At 40.0% G+C, this 16,636-nt stretch overlaps 1 protein-coding gene across 1 annotated transcript; it reads left to right on the top strand.

Moving 5' to 3' along the window:
• The first annotated feature begins 459 nt into the window (after positions 1-459).
• LOC135989656 (astacin-like metalloendopeptidase) lies at positions 460-14,144 on the top strand. The gene is made up of 11 exons (XM_065636645.1): positions 460-528; positions 688-712; positions 1,637-1,774; positions 3,548-3,665; positions 4,212-4,390; positions 8,116-8,197; positions 8,914-9,041; positions 11,224-11,339; positions 11,781-12,006; positions 13,042-13,160; positions 13,707-14,144. Exons 1-11 carry the CDS (start codon positions 460-462, stop codon positions 13,935-13,937), a joined length of 1,431 nt encoding a protein of 476 aa, XP_065492717.1. The 3' UTR covers positions 13,938-14,144.
• Positions 14,145-16,636: the final 2,492 nt, after the last annotated feature.

The raw sequence follows: 16,636 nt of genomic DNA, 5'->3' as shown, positions 1-16,636 counted from the left end.
CAGACGGGCTCTGTGCAGCAGGGCGGCTCCTGGAAGCAAGCGAAGGAGTTTCTAGGACAGGTAGTCAAGCGTGGAAGGATCAAAGAGTTCCCTGACACTGAGTTTTACTGTAAACAGAATGCTGCTGGATATCCTGTCCCTTGGCCAGCAGTGAGGGGACCTGCAGCAGCTCATGGGTTCTTCTTAGAATTAAAGATGAGTCACTTTAAGGTTGCTGGATTTTCTTTCCTATTGCTCCATTTCCTCTGTTTTCTGAAGATAAATAAGAAATGAGAGCCTGGAAATTCTCTTGAGAGGTCCTGCAGTGTGTTTGTTTTGTGAAAATACTCCTTGTTATCTAATTCTGTTACACTTGCTAACAACAGCAGCAGCTTTCCCATAAAACTTGCCCCAAGGAAACTAACCACAGCTTTGAGAACTGAGCTGCAGAGCAGAGAGGATCATCTCAGAAACCTGAAGATGAAGTATTTTCTTCTGCCAACTCATTTAGCATTTCTCTATAGCTTTGCACTAAGTAAACCTGTCCAGGTGTGTCCCTGTTCTCAGATGTTTAGAATTTACATTGCTGCTGCTGAGTTGCTCTATCTTAAAATTAGTTACAAACTTTTACTGCTGTGATTCTCCACGATAGTTGTTTTCTGCTATGGAGATACATATGTGTTAAAAGATATGCTTTTTTATTTTCAGATAGCTACAAGAAACAATGGCTTAGGTGAGTTTGATTGTAATTATTATATAGATAACTGTAGATTTTGGTGGGGCTGCTTCTCTATACCTCATTCTCATTATTTGGTATATTTTTCTCTTGAAAATGTTTTCCAGCATGAGTGGAAAACAATTCACAGAATTCAGGTGTGTTTTAAAGTAACATTCAGTGTTATTATCTATGTTGTTGTGATAAAGAAATTAAGAAGACTTATTGAACAATTGCTATATGTAATGTTCTTTTCCTTATGTAGCCTCAGCAAATCAGAATACTTTTCCCTTTCATTTCTTTCCTATGTGATATAAGGCACTTCCCTATCTGCTGTACCCAAGACTATTGTACGTTTTCGGCATAATAACCAGTAGCTCTTGTCTGTAAGAAATGCATTCAAAGTATTTTGGGGTCAGAACTGAGGAGCATGTCACAGCGTCTTATGTCAAATTAACAGTTAACCTGGAAATTAATAGCTTGCATGCATTCAATATGCATGATAAAAATAGTAATATCTTTTGTATGATTCATCCCATTTTTACAGAGGTCAGTTATGATTTGTCTTTCATTCCACAACCTCTAATGAAGAGAACAATGACTTGTAATACTTAACCTTCCACTCTGAAGGCTCCCAATTCTTCTTAACGTAATAGATATTTAGTCATTACTTTCATTACAGCTGCACTATGACATCTATATTAATATTAATCTTTTTCTATCCAGGAGGCAAGGCAGACCTAACCAGTCTTAGCATATTGTGAATGCTAGATTCACTCAGTCTTAAGTTACTAATCCTTTTTCACATTATTGAGAAATGAACTTCAGTGAAAGAAATTTCCAAAGGTACAAAAGCTTGGTTAGAGCATATCTCATCTCCCTTTTGCACATCTATTTGTCTTCTCCGTGCCTTGTATGCTCTTTATTTTCTTCATCTGCCAGGTAGTGAAATAACTATGTCTGAAGGAGACACCCTCTTGAGAAGAGGACGACGCAGTGCAATTAACTGTGAGAGTTGTTTATGGCCCAAGTCACAAGATGGACTAGTCAAGGTCCCAATTAACATCTCTTCTGATTTCAGTAAGTGTATGCAAATGGATGCTGTAAAGTCAGCATTGATCTTCCAGTCCCTATACTCTTTGTTATTTTGTGTTGCCGTGGCGTGCATCAAAAGCAATCTTCGTCCAAATGAGAATTTATTGACATGTCCCTTTTGCTTATGTGTTAGCCCTATGGCTGTTTGGCTAAAACTCCAAACATTTTGGTTACAGACACCAAAATATGTGGTTACTTGGGCAGTAGTTGTTATATAAACACCAGCTAATTAATTTTAATTACAAATATTAACTCATTCCTGCTAGCTACAATGCACTTTGATATTTAGTAAGTACAGAAGAATAAATATAATTTGTTTACATTATGAATGTATTTTTGTCAAAATTACCACTAGGAGCACCTTTTTGAACACAACAATTATTTTTCAAATCTCTCATAGAAATATTCCCACACTAGAATCCTGTAGATGCAAAAATGGAGGAAAAAATCCTTGGAGATATTTTTTCCCTTACTATTTCTCTCTAGTCAGTCAATAACTCTGTCCTGCACAACAGGCTGCAGGACCGATGCCTTAATCTAGAAAATTCTGTTCCAGAAGTCTTCGTATGGGCTGTGCAGGGCTTCCATCCCTCCCCTGCTGAGGCATCTCTGGTCTGAGGCTTCCACACAGACCCCTCTTAAAAGATCTTGAGAGAAAATGGCATGGAAGTGAAATGCAGCCCGTGCCTGACTCCCGTTCCTGGGGAAAGGGAATCTGTGTTATCATTTGAGCTGATGAAAGCCCAGTTTTTGCAGTACCTAAGCTGTTCCTCTGCCCATGTGCTTCCAGAACTGCAGCATAGACACTTATGGTTAGGTGAGGGTTATTCCATCTACCTCCCTCTCCCCAAACTTTAAAGATGAGGAAATAGAGATACAAATCAGTTGTAGATGATTCATGACTGAGGAATCCAAATTAGGCCAAAATGTTCAGAAGTAGATAAACACTCCAATCTTTATTTAGTACCTGAACAGAAACACTGTGATCTTCAGAGCCTCTGAACCCTGCTGCCTCAAGTGCTTCCAAGGGGTATGTGGCAGACATTTGTTATCTCTGATAAACAAAATGGGTTTTGGGGGCTTAGCTATGGTCAGATGGCTCATTTGGGATACTTTAATCCAATTATTTGTATCTGAAACTGTTTAATTTTTTCCATTCTATCTAATGGAAAAAACAATACTAGTCTTGCTTTCCATCAGCTGTCTCCTATGGAATATGCATAAGGGCTACCTATAATTCTTACACGTCCCCTTAAAATTCCAATCAACGTGAAGATCTCTGAAGCCCTTGTACCCTTTTTTTGTTGTACTTGTGTGATAAAAAGCTAATGAGTGCTGTGAAATTTTAAAGGTATGCACCCCATCAATCCAGTACCTGAAGGGGACCTACAAGAAAGCTGGAGAGGGACTTTTTACAAGGGCATGTAGTGATAGGACAAGGGGCAATGGCTTTAAACTGAAAGAGGATACATTTAGATTAGATATAAGGAAGAAATTATTCACCGTGAGGGTGGTGAGGCACTGGAACAGGCTGCCCAGAGAAGCTGTGGATGCCCCATCCCTAGAAGTGTTCAAGGGCAGGTTGGACGGGGCTTTGAGCAACCTGGTCTAGTGGAAGGTGTCCCTGCCCACGGCAGAGGGGATGAAACTAGATGATCTTTAAGATCCCTTCCAACCCGAACCATTCTATGATTCTATGAGTGCACTTTGCTTTTGACTAACCAAGGAAGATTTCTCCTGGCCCCTTTCTCTTTCTAGCAGTGACAGAGAGGACCTGGATTGCTGATGCTCTGCAGGAGATCTCCACGCTGACCTGTGTGCAGTTTGTAAATCGCACTACAGAAACAGATTATGTGTATGTTGAACGTGGGCAGAGGTAAGTTCCCTGTCTCCTGGGAGTGGAAGGACTCAAAAGGTCTATCAGGTTTTTTTCTTTTTTGATCTGTATTTAAGTAACTGCCCTTTTTTTATCCTAGGAGTCAAGATTCAGAGAGCAGGTGCAATTTTTCAGTTTTCTTTAGATATACTGGTAGTTACATCAGTTAACGGGCTGCAGGAATAAATGTGTGTGTGGACTTAAAAGTAATGGAGTATAACTCAAAAAGAGATATTTTCCTTAATTGTTGTAAAAATCTTTAAAAAGTATAATTGTTTCAGGTTCTTTGCTTAACTACTTAAACTGCTTCATCATAGTTTGATATAGCCATTTTACTCTTAAAATTTGCCATACTCATCACAAAGGCTTTATTTCTCCCCCTTTGTAGTTTGGCAGCTTTCAGAAGCCTGGATATCTCATGCCAGTTGACTATTTGCATATCCCTTTCTGTGGCTGCACATCTGGAGGCCCTTGGTGGCATCAGAACATCTATTTCTTTGTATTTGCTGAGCATGATCATTTTGGTTATTGATTGCCTATTCTTAGCTGCTGGTCTCACTTTGGAAAAATTGGAGGACGTCAAGCAGTAGGCTTGGTGAAAAACGGTTGCATGGATAAAGGAGCAATTCAGCATGAAATGAACCACGCACTGGGTTTCATCCATGAACAGGCACGGAGTGATCGGGACAGGTTTGTCAAGATTATGTGGGAACACATTGTGGCAGGTATGTCCACTAAATCTTAAGAGAAAACATACACTTTCAGATAAAGGAAAATGTTTCTTCTGTGAATAGCAATGCAAATAAGAATCATGATTAATGCTGGCTGAATTGCAGCAGCGGCACATTCATTGTGATGGAATTTCTCATTCAGGGTTTGTACTGGGGGAATTTCTGTGGCTACACCTATTTAGTGTGGTCCTCCAATGCAGATGCAGCCTAAAAGTATCTCTGTGTTCCTATTTTGATTACCATCTTGAGCCCAGGCCCACCTTGTATCCAAAATACCAAGACAATCAGAAATGCAAAATGTTGTAGCAAAGACTTGGTCAGAAGGCAAGACTTTCAGACTTTCAGCTGAGGAGGGGAGAAACATGATATTCAGAGATCATGGTGGGGAATTGCACAGCAACTCTGTCTTGGGGAAAGCCATGGAAATAGAGAAGGCAAGAGGGAGGCATCTGGGCACTGGCAGTGAGTGACATGGCACAGAGCCTAAAATGTAGATGGACAAGGGACTCGATGTGGAGAGAATGGAAGCAGATGCAGCCAGTAGCATGTGCAAAATTCTGGGACCTGGCATGATGTGAGAGGCAGGACTGAAATTATTTCCTCCTTGAGGAAGGAATAATGTACACTGGCATGAAAAGGAGCAAAGGGGAGCAAATAGGACTGGTAAATCTCAGGGAGGGGGAAACAAGTGGATGTTATTTATGGAAAGGAATGCAGGATGAATAGTTTGAGCATGTGAACATGGGAGCACATACAGAGCTCTAAGTTCTGCAGAGGGGAGGGTAGAGAGAATGGTAGGAGGTCCCAAGGAAAGCAAGAAAGTGGTACACAGAAGGAAAGAAGGGGAAGAAAGGATGCAAGGAATCATTTGGCAGCTATGAGAGAGCTGGACAACCCACAAAAATTGTAAAAGTATAATAGTATACTTAGTATACTTTATAGAAAATAATAGTAAATGATGCAGGACAATTGAAAACTGAATTCTAATAAGTCTCTTCAACAAGTAAGATATTCAACCCTTCTATGTCATGCACAGCTGAAAATATATCTATCTTTTTCTCCAGATGGAACTTGATTGTTTTTATTGCAAATTCCTAACACACTGTTCTCCAAATTTTTCAGCTATTCCCATGATATCCTAAGTAAATTCCCTTTGTGCTGTTCTTTATTGAGGTTTCAGCTCTAATGTTAAGTTGTAATTTTACTATGAATTGTTTGCCATTGTACAATGAAGGTGTTCCGTGTTTGAAAGGCTAGTAAAGGGTGTGCTAAGAAGAAGGACTTGAAAACATGAAGTTATACAAAGGTACTAGTCACACATAAAATCTTACACTAATTTTGCTGCAGGAAGTCCACAGGTTCAGATATCATCATTCCTAAAGGATATAGATGTAACCAAGCTCTGATTCGGGCACAGTATCATGAAAGGATAAAAGAGCGGGAAGAGGTGAAGAAGACAAGACCATGCAAAAGGAGATGGGGTGTTTTAGCAGCAAGCACCAGGAGCGGAGCCTGAGAAGATTGGCATGACAAGGGAGTTAGAATGCAGAGTGCGTGCACCACAAGCACTGCAGGGAAAAAAAACACAAAGTTATGCATGGAAAAGGAAATGAAGAAACACGTCTATGTTCGTGAGGACCATTAATGTACATCTCCCATAAAAACATGCTGCTGTTACCAGTGCTGGTGGCAGAGCTCCCGCTGACCTCAGTGAGGCAGAACTAGACCTCAAGACCTTTTGCACCTTCCCAGCTCTCCCACACAAGCTGTTTTTCTCTTGCCAGGACTGCGGTGCTGTGGATGTTTGCTGGGTTTTGTTTTTAACCAGCGATTTACCTTGGAAGCCATCCTGCTGCTTTGTTTTGACAAAATGCAGCCTGATTGGTTGCTGTCCACTTAACCACTTGAAACTCAGCTTGTTTTTCCCAAACTTTTGGGGAAAAAAGCTGTATTCAGAATCTTCAGCCAAAGCTTCCTTTTCAGCTCTTCTGAGTCATTACACTTAAGTTCTGGCAGAGATAATTTTTTTTTTTTTTTTTTAGAGTGGAAAAAATGGGTTAAGTCCCCACACATGTGCAGGTCTAGACAGCCAAATCTCTCTGGCATGTCATCAGGCAGATACTAGTTTTCTGGCAGCACCTCTGTCCAGCCAGACTGCTGTTACTTTTAATTTTTTTTAGCAAACCAATTCAGCAAAGCCCTTCTGTGCCAAACAGTAGCCATGTGCTTAAATGTTTCACTGCATTTGAACTGTGCTGGCTGTTCATCACCTCAAAAGAAGCTGTGCACTTGCTGATAATTCTTTCTGAAGTCAGTATAGCAGATAAGAGGAACTGAGATAAAAACCTTACAGAGTCAGGAAAGCCAGTGCTGTTGAGAACCAGTTGAAGCCTTAAATCAGTTTCTGAGTTACAAAAAGCTCCAAAGTCATGTTTATCCCCTGACTTTCTATAATACAGGATTTTGAAGCTTCTCTTTGCATTTCCTAGCCCTCACTGGGACCAGTGCTGAAGGACATCACTGGAAGAGACTGGCTCTGATTGCAAGCTTGCCAGCCAAGCTGTGCAGACTCCAGAGATTTTTCTGACAAGCATCCAGCACTGAACTCTTTCTTGTCCAGATGGTTTGTGGTTTACAAACCACTAGTTCCGATAATGAAGGTACAGATGTTGAACTGCAAAGGAGTGCTCGGTGGTTGGGGCATTCACCTCAAGGCCAGCTAACTGCATTTGGCTCCCTGCTCTGACATTGCTTCCTTGCTCGTCTTACTATGGAGAGGAGACGCAGGGGGCAATTCGTATTCATGCACTCCAGTCAATGGAGAGAAATAGGTGCCTTCAGATGAAACTGCCTCTAACTGTATCTCTCTTTCTCCTCTGACTATTCTGGAGCCTTGATAAATAGCTTCAGTGTCCAACTTAGAGAAATAAAGTCAGGTGATGTGAATTCCAGTCTGTCTTGCGGCTCCAGTCCCACATCAGTGTTGTGTTTTCATACCTCATATGTGCTTTTTAAGGATAAACAGATGAAAAGTGATGAGATGCTCGCCAGCTATGGTGAGAGGGGCTATATCAGCAGCTATATTCAGACAGAATACTTCTAGCTGATCTTACTGAGTGCCTTTGCTTCATGCGAGTCATATCACTTCACTGTAGTCACTGCTGATGGCTTTGACCAGAGACAAAGCCAGAACATGGCTGATAATATGTCCTTTGGCACAAGTAACAGGAAAACTGTATCCCTTTGTGGTCTTACAGCTCTTTTGTGGAAGGACTCAGAAAGACAGGTTGGTGGTCACCCCCACACACCTCTGAATTTTTGATCTAGGTGGTCAGCCAGATTTCCCTCTCAAGGTATGGATGCAGCTTTGGGGACATAGGTTGGATGCTTATAATGTTAAAGATAATGCACTGAAATTTATTTGGAGACATCCTAGTGAAGATGGACAGATGAATATCTTTACTTGAAGCGTGGAATGGATTCATTGATTATATCAAAACTTTGCCGTATATTATTCGGTTTATATTCTGAAATCTACCAGACTGAGTGAAAATGGGTTCCCATGGGCTTCAAAGGGCTCTGGTAGTTTTGATACATCCAGGATCTCATGAGAACAAGTATTTGTATCCTAAGTTACTCTCAGGATTATGACAGCAGGCAGTGTACTATTAGAACAGTAATAATTGTTCTGACTGAAATGTTGCTTTCCTACCTTACAGGGGAACAAGGGAACTTTGGAAAAGTAAATTCCAAAAACCTGGGCCTTCCATATGACTACTCTTCAGTGATGCACTATGGCGCGTAAGTTGTTTTCTGAGATGTCTTTTCAAAGGAGCAAACAGCTTTCAGATCTTCTGCTCTGATCTAGGAAGAAGGAATTGCTCTGTGCAGGGACAATGTTTTCTTTCACTGTATTCCTGCCTCTTGCTATAGTAATAGTAACAGCTGATCATAGACAACAGTATTTAGGAACAGAGAAAAGAAAGTACGATTTTTTAACATATCATTAAGATGTTGTGTACTGCCTCATATTCATTTGGGAACACTGTCTAAGGTTACATTTTAGTCCACAATGTACAAGCTTGTATCATGTACCTTCTCCTTTATTTCCACTAGCAAGTAACACTTTCTGAATAAAACTGTGAAATAAAACTTGTCTAGCAGGAGGCAGGAAATTGCAGATAGCAAATAAACGATAAGTTACTGAGACAGAACTACTCTTGCTTCTCTGCCTCTGTAACCACAAAGGTGGGATTCAATTCCTTTGGCCAGGACATTGTCGAAAACTCTCCTCACTCAGGACAGTGCAGCTTTTTCTTGTTTCTTGTGTTCAGCTGCTACACACAAAATGACTGCCATGCTGGTCCTCCTCAGGGAAGACTAACTGGTCTCTGAGAAGCTTTTTGACTTTTCCAATTGAAATTCTGTGCATGTGGTACATGAATATGATTATGCAGTTAGAGAACTTCACTGTTTGAGAGAAGTGATCTAGAACTGTGATTTCCTTATTTCTACAGGTATGATTTCTCCAGCACTCCAGGGAAACCAACTATTGTTCCAGTTCCAGACCCCTCTATACCCATTGGGCAGAGAGAAGGGCTGAGTAACTTGGATGTAGCTAAAATTAACAAGCTCTACAAGTGCAGTAAGTGCCATAGATAGAAGGCATGTGAATCCTTATACAGCTGATGTCTGTAGTCACTGTCAGACATCCCCCAAAGGAACTCAGCCCACAGTCCTTTCAATAAATCTCTTCCTCGCCCTACAAGAGGGCCTGTATGTGTGTGGAAACAGACCTGTCCCTGTGCCAAGGTGCTGCCTTATTGGAAAGGACACTTTACTTTCAATAATTCACTGTCATTCTGAGCTATCCTCCCCTAGTCCCTGCTCTTGGACATAAGCCAAACCCATCAGAGAAATCATGGTTGGTACCTCTGTCAATTTCTCATTTCAGGGCAGCTCTGAAGGTTGCAAAGCATGGAAGCTGTCCTCTTACGAGGAAAGACTGAGAGAGCTGGGTCTGTTCAGCCTGGAGAAGGCTGAGAGGGGATCTCATCAATGTTTATAAATATCTCAAGGGTGGGTGTCAAGAGGATGGGACCAGACTCTTTTCAGCAGTGCTTAACAATAGGATGAGGGGCAACAGGCACAGACTGAAGCATAGGAGGTTCCGTCTGAATATGAGGAGAAACTTCTTTACTTTGAGGGTGCCAGAGCACTGGAACAGGCTGCCCAGAGAGGTTGTGGAGTCTCCTTCTCTGGAGACATTCAAAATCCGGCTGGACGCCTTCCTGTGTGATCTGCTCTGGGTGAACCTGCTTTAGCAGGTGGGTTGGACTAGATGATCTCCAGAGGTCCCTTCCAACCCCAACCATTCTGTGATTCTGTGATATAGCTTGGAGTCACGTGCATCACTAGTGCTGGCAGGTTTGTGATTTCTTTCAATTAGAAATGACTCCAGGACTATCAGTATGGGTGGCATTTAGGCTGATTGGAACACCTTTTTGAGGGGAATTCCCTGGGCTTTTTGTGTAGTTATCTACTTCCTTGCCCCATCAGTCTCTTATCTCATCACTGTGGTATCTTAAGGTCTAGAAACACCTCACATTCCTCTGTAGCAGGAACTCTTCAGCTGAGTTGCACAAAACACGGGTAAAACACCAGACGTGCTCCTGCAGTGCACGACTTTTTCCTCACCTCCCAGTACATAGGCTAATTGATTTACAGGGTATTTGACTTTTCTGAGATGTTATTCAATTAGTTTCCAGCAAACCAGCAAGAAACATTAACATGGCCTAAATATTAGTGTAGCAAATTTGGCTCTGAATTGTGTTAGAACTTAGCTAAATAAACATCAGTGATTAGTGGGCATCAGCATTCCTTCAATAGGACAATTAGGCACAGAAATCATTGCTGAGAGTGGTTCCTCCCAAATTCTTAGCTTCAGATATGACAAGTTTACAATTTAAGTGTCTGTCATAGTCTCACAGATAGTGATAGTAAGTATTTAATAATATTTATTCTAGATAGTGAGGCTAGAAATGAATCACACTTCAATACCATTATTATGTAATTTAATAATTAGATCTGTATGTTTTTTAAGAAAAGGGCTAATCTTTTTTTAAAAAAAGGACAAAAACTCAGATACTTAAAAAAGGACAAAAAGTCTAGTTGTCTCAGGGAAAGTAGGGAGCAACAGAAAAATGTCATAAATTCATATGTTTAGATGTCATATATTAATATTTTGCAATTTGGGAGGTTACATGTAGTGAAATAAATGAAGACTACACATGGAAAGATGAAAGACAGATGAGATCAGACTCTGTATACCAGTCACTAGGTCTGAACTTGACTTCAGTGCTCTCTGCTATTGTTTTCCCCCAGTGACTACCTTTCTTTGCTTTGACAGAATCTAGTTTTCAAGCTTGATTTTTGCATACATTCCTGAATACACACACGTTTGCTTATGGGAATTGATGTACTGATGTCTTTGAAACTACTCCTGTAACTTAGGTTAAGGCAGTAAACTAAAATGTGTGAGTGAAGCTCCACTGTCTTAAAAAAACAAACAAAGCCAAAAAACAACAACAAAAAAGAAAACAAACAAAGGTTAGTAGCTGAAAGAAGTAAGTACCTTAATTAGTTTTTTTTTCACTCTGATGTTTTAAATAACACACTAGGAACATCAACACAATTGTAAGCATTATAATTAATTTATCTTTTACAAGCTTCACTGATGCAAATGGTTGGAGAGACTTGTCAGGCATTTCTGGAAGATTTTTGTGTCGTTTTCATTCTCTTCAACACTGTTTGGTTCTTCCCTTCAGATTGCTGTAGCTCTGTGTTGCCTAAACCCAGAGGCTCGTTCTCCTCTGTCAATTACCCATCCCCATACCCGAACAACAGCAACTGCCTGTGGCTGATCCGCATCCGTCGAAGTAAGGTAATTTTTATTAGGAGAAAAAAGGTTTGAACCAGAGTGTCAAGGCTATGCAGCATTTCTTCATTATTATGACTACTCTCTGGAAGTCATTTTCCTGGACCAAAACATTTATTTTGTTATGCAGCGAACGAAAAGTCAGTCTCAACAACTTCATAAGACTTATCAAGACTATCATCAGATGCATTATTTAACTTGATTTTTATCCAGTTAAGATTGGATGGCTTTTCAAAGACAAGCCATAGTCAAAATATCAATCACTGGGCTCAGTAACAGGGTAGCTAGGTGAAATTCTATGCTCTTTTTATACAGAAAGTAAAATTTCAGTGATATATAGATAGCAAAATGAATATGAAGTCCTAATTCATTCCATAACAATTAGATGGTTTGAATCTTTCCCTGCGTATAGCATTAAAACCAACATTTGTTTTCTTGTTTCTCAAGATTTTCCTACAGTTTGAGGCTTTTGATCTCCAACCCTCCCGAGGCTGTTCTTCTGACTATATAAAAATTTACAATGGGAACAGCAAGAATTCCCCTGTCTTGCTGGACAAATACTGTGGGAAGGGGCCACTGCCCTCCTTAGTGGCATCTGGATCGACAATGCTGGTAGAGTTTGCAAGTGACGAGAGCATTACAGCCACAGGATTCAGAGCCTCCTACAACAGGGGTACGAACACTCCTTTCCAGAGCTTGGAGACCAGCATTAATAGTATTTGTATGGAAGAACTGAAAAATTTGACCATGTACTCCAGAGTAGGTTTTTCCTATGTTATTCTTTACACTTCCATAGCAATCGCTAAAGCAGCAGACTAGGCAATGATGGGGCACTAAAGCCTCTGCTGGGCTTCTGCACACATTTAGAATTATTTATTTAAATAAAAATAATGCAACGACTGTAACTAATAGGAGAAGTGCAGCCAAAGTGCACAAAGACTGCAGAACTCAACGACAAATCTCAATCAATGAGATGTAAGCCAGTATCTGGGCAATATGTTATTCGAGGATTTGTGGCATTTTCTGCAGCTGGAGAGGTACTAACCTGGGGTAACTTACACTTCCTGTATTAAAGGCTTTTGTTATGTTACATGAAACACAGTGCTTGCTGTAGTCACTTGAAGGGTACCTGTTTTACGAACATACAAATGTGTTATTGAGCTGCTAGATAAAATTCTGTTGTGCTGCAACGTGCTTTCAGTTAGAAAGCAGTAGCCCAAATAACTCGTTATTGCCTTATTTCGAATCAAAATGCAAACTTTTAAAAAGCATAAATTGAAGAAGTCTTAGAAGTGTGTCATTTTTACTCTTTCTGCATTAGCCCTGATGGAGTCAATTCTAGATAGCATTAGATCTAGCTTGATAATAGAATATTGAATACTTGAGCTAATTATTTTCTGAAAGTGTAGTAAGTTAGTACCATTAGAATGCTTTGCTAATATGGTAACACTCAATTGTAAAGATAGATAAAGCTTTAGAAGCAGCTGTTTCCTGTCCTCCACAGGTTATTTAGCACTATGGTTTTAGTTCTTTCAGTACAGCTGCTAATACAAATAGTAAGGAAAGAAATAAAATATTTCAGCAGCAGATTTTCATGGTATCACATATTTTCTTGGCTTGAAGAAAGAAAACAATAAGCAAGCTCACTTCTATGGCCAAAATGCTCTTGTTAATATGCCGTTCTCTGTTTTTCTCCTTTACTCCTCAGTGAATTGTGGAGATACTTTCACAGAGTCAAATGGAGTCATCACATCTCCAAACTACCCCAATAAATACCCCAAAAACCGAATGTGCTTCTGGGTCATCAGTTCTCCAGTAGGATACAAGGTAAGGCACAGATGAATTCACCTGTGGGTTTCATCAGTGTTCTCCAATAGAATCTTTTTTTGCCTTGGAGAATAACAGCTGTAATGTCACTTTTTGAGCGAGAATTCTCAGAGTAAAAATCTGAACACAAAAATCCAGTATAAGAACATGTGCTGGATCTTGGTGTCTCAGGTGTCCAACAAGGGAAAACCTTTACACATGTGTGTGAACTCATGTACCAGTAGGCTTTGTTTAGAATAATCCTTAGGTCAGAGTTCCCACTAGAAAACCAAAACATTGCACAGGTCCTGGTTTTATATTTCTCTAGAGAAAAGAATTACAAGTGTACAAGATCAATCTTGTTCCTTGCTTTTCCTTCCAATCCAAATGCTGATGAACTAAGCAAATAATTTGCTACTAATTTGCATTACAACATGGGATCTGGATGCGGTGCAAACACAGAATAAGAAACGGTGCCTGCACATAAGGAATTTAGACTATTTGTGCTTACTACATACAAAGGGTAATAGAAAAGGAAGCAAAGTGCTTTGGTTGTATTTTCTCCAGATATCTCTCAAAATGTTATCCTTTGAGCTGGAACATAGTGACAGATGCATCTATGACTACTTGCTCATACATGATGGAAGCCGACCTACATCACCTGCAGTTGGCCCTTACTGCGGGACAGAGAAGGTTGCAGACTTCACTTCCACTGGGAACTTTGTGCTGGTTGAATTTCACAGTGATATAGTTTGGGAGTTGCCTGGATTCATGATGAGTTATACATTTGGTAGGTAGTACTATACGGGCAGGAGTTGGAAAACACAGAATGAAAGTAAGGGACCAGCTAGCCACAGGTGAAAGACAAGATGCCACCAATTTCAGCAAATAATATAGCTTCCTGATACCTTTAATAAGCTTGAGGCTTGATCTCTTAGTTTTGTGTCTACAGTGGTGTAATTTGCATGGTGAATTAAGAACAAAAATATTCCTGCCCATCGGATGCTTTTGTTGGAAAATAAGCTTTTTTGTTATAGTATTCACATTGCTGGTGTTGCATGGTGAAATACAATGGCAGAACTGAAACTATGGAAGCAGATTTTCAAGAACTTTTAGCGTTAGAAGGTGTGCCCATAAAAATTTCAGAATATGGCTATGCAGAATATGGCTACGTATAATACGGCTTTAACCTGTATTCTGACAAATGTTATCACACAACTCTAATGTGCATTCCAGTACACATACAGAAAAACTTTCAGACACATATTTATGCTTTGAAGCCAATCTCACTTATAAAGTTCATATAAGCACCTTAGCTTAGCCTGGAAATCACCACGTTACACTGAAGATGCAAACTAGGATGTTTGTACAGCATCTCAGCTCAAAGAATTGCACTACTCCTCTGTGCGATGAACCAGGTCAGGGAACAGATTTAACTAAAGAAATGTTTAAGAGTGGCAGGAACAAGCAGTGAGGGAGAGGGAGTGAAGTGAAGCACCTATTGTTGCCACTTTGCTGTGGCCTGACTCAGTTATTGAAATTGTCCATGGGGTATTACCAAAATATAAAAAAAGAAAAAAAAAAAAAGGCCTGAAAACCTAATGCAAAGTCCACTGAAAGTAAATGGAGCCAGTAACTTTGGAGAACATAACAGGTGTGAAGTACCTTGTCTGTAGAGAGAAATCTTCCAGCTCTGAGGAGACACCTGAAGAGGATAAAGAAATCACCACTGTAGACAGCTAATGCTTTGCCTTCACTTGATGTATTCAGAACTAAATGCCAGTGTCAAACTGGAAGATGCCAAAATGTAATAAATAATAAAAATTCTTGCTGCAATGATGCCTTTGTGAAGAAAAGAAAGTGTCAATTTGCTTTCCTGGTGCTGGAAGGCAGCCAAGAAAATTTTGAATTATGCTGACTTTTTGTTTGTTTGTTTGAAGGATCTGTAATGTTTTCATTTTTAAGCGCTGATGTATTTTTGCCCTCAGAAGAATGATAAGTTGTGGACATCAAGGTCTAGAACTTGCTTGCATCATGGTGGGAAAGTGCATGTGCAGCAGGCAACAAATATTTGTAGTTCTTACAAGCTCCTGTCTTCTGGCTATAAAAAGTATTCCTTCGTTTAATTTAGCTCACTATTTAAACTGGCACCTTCTTGGAGAATGTAACAATGTCAACAACATGAGAAAAAATTAAATTCTGTTTCTATTTTAAACCTCGGCTTCAGAATCTGCAGAAGCTCATTCTTCTTTCTGAATCTGACAGTTTTCATGGAGGTGCAAAAGTAATAACCTCATGATAACTGTTATTGCATATAAAGTTGAATGGGTCGTGAACAACATGTTGAAACAGCAAACGTACCGCATATAGGAATAATTAGTCTTGCAACTTGTCCCTAGAAATACGGTTTTAAGCAGGTGTCTGAGACGTGGCAATGTGACTCGATCAGGGTCCTTTCTTTGTAAACCAGCCCTTCCTGCGGGCAAGCTGTAAGCCCTAAGGGCACACAGCCTGACTAAAGACTCCCATCTCATTTGTTTTGAAAACGTGAATTCAAGAGTAATGAGGTAGAAATGCATTCCTGAATGTACAGACAGGCTGAAATATAATGTGATAAATTCTCTCTTTCATAGGAAAGACTTTTCAGTCTGAGATCTAAAGGTTCCACTTTTCATGAGTTCTGTTAGGGGTCCTTGTTAACCGCTTTCCTTAGGGGATATGCATGTTGGCTGGAGCTTCCACACATGCTCCAAACAACCTCCTGACCTTCTGCAGATATCAAAACCTTCAGCTTTCCTCTGATTATTGCTAAAATCTCAGGTTTCCTACCAGCAGTCTTCACTTTAGTTATACAGTACTCATGTATAAATCTGTGGCCCACCAAACAGGAGAATGCAAGATATAAAACATCCTGATGAATGGCATCCTTCTTATAAAGACTGCTGCTCATTTTCACTCACAGTTAGTTGCAAATCTTAAATGGAGAAGCTGCAGAACTCACAAACACTTCTAAGAGCTTAGGTGTACCCAGCTGCACAGTGTAAGGGGACTTGAATCTGATAGTCAAAAATCCTCCCATGACAGGCACTGTCCATAAATAAAAATTATTTATAAGCTTGCTAATAACATTCATATTCTGAGATATATGAATTATGAGTGACCAGCCAGTAGGCACAATGGACAGTATAGCCAAAAGTTTAGGATTCAAATACTACCACAGGCAGATTTTGAGAGGTTCTAATGAAAGTTCAGCATTCACTTAACGCACCTTTGAAATCCAACATGTAAAGATTTAACCTTAAACAGAGGTATCTAGCAGTGATGTGTATATATATGTATTCCTACATACTTATATACCTTGTGACACAGAAGGGTATTACTTTAATTGCACATAAAACCAGATCTGTGCTAAGAAAGGTCCATTTCTGCAAGCCTGTGCATGTGGAAGAGACAAGAGCGCTTGTGCCCATATATTCCAATCCTACCTGGTTTGGGAC

This window comes from Caloenas nicobarica, chromosome 5, assembly GCF_036013445.1.
Source record: "Caloenas nicobarica isolate bCalNic1 chromosome 5, bCalNic1.hap1, whole genome shotgun sequence".
In the NCBI taxonomy this organism is placed as follows: Eukaryota; Metazoa; Chordata; class Aves; order Columbiformes; family Columbidae; genus Caloenas; species Caloenas nicobarica.
The sequence above is the reverse complement of the archived record's forward strand: the minus strand, read 5'-3'. Positions and strand labels throughout refer to the sequence as shown.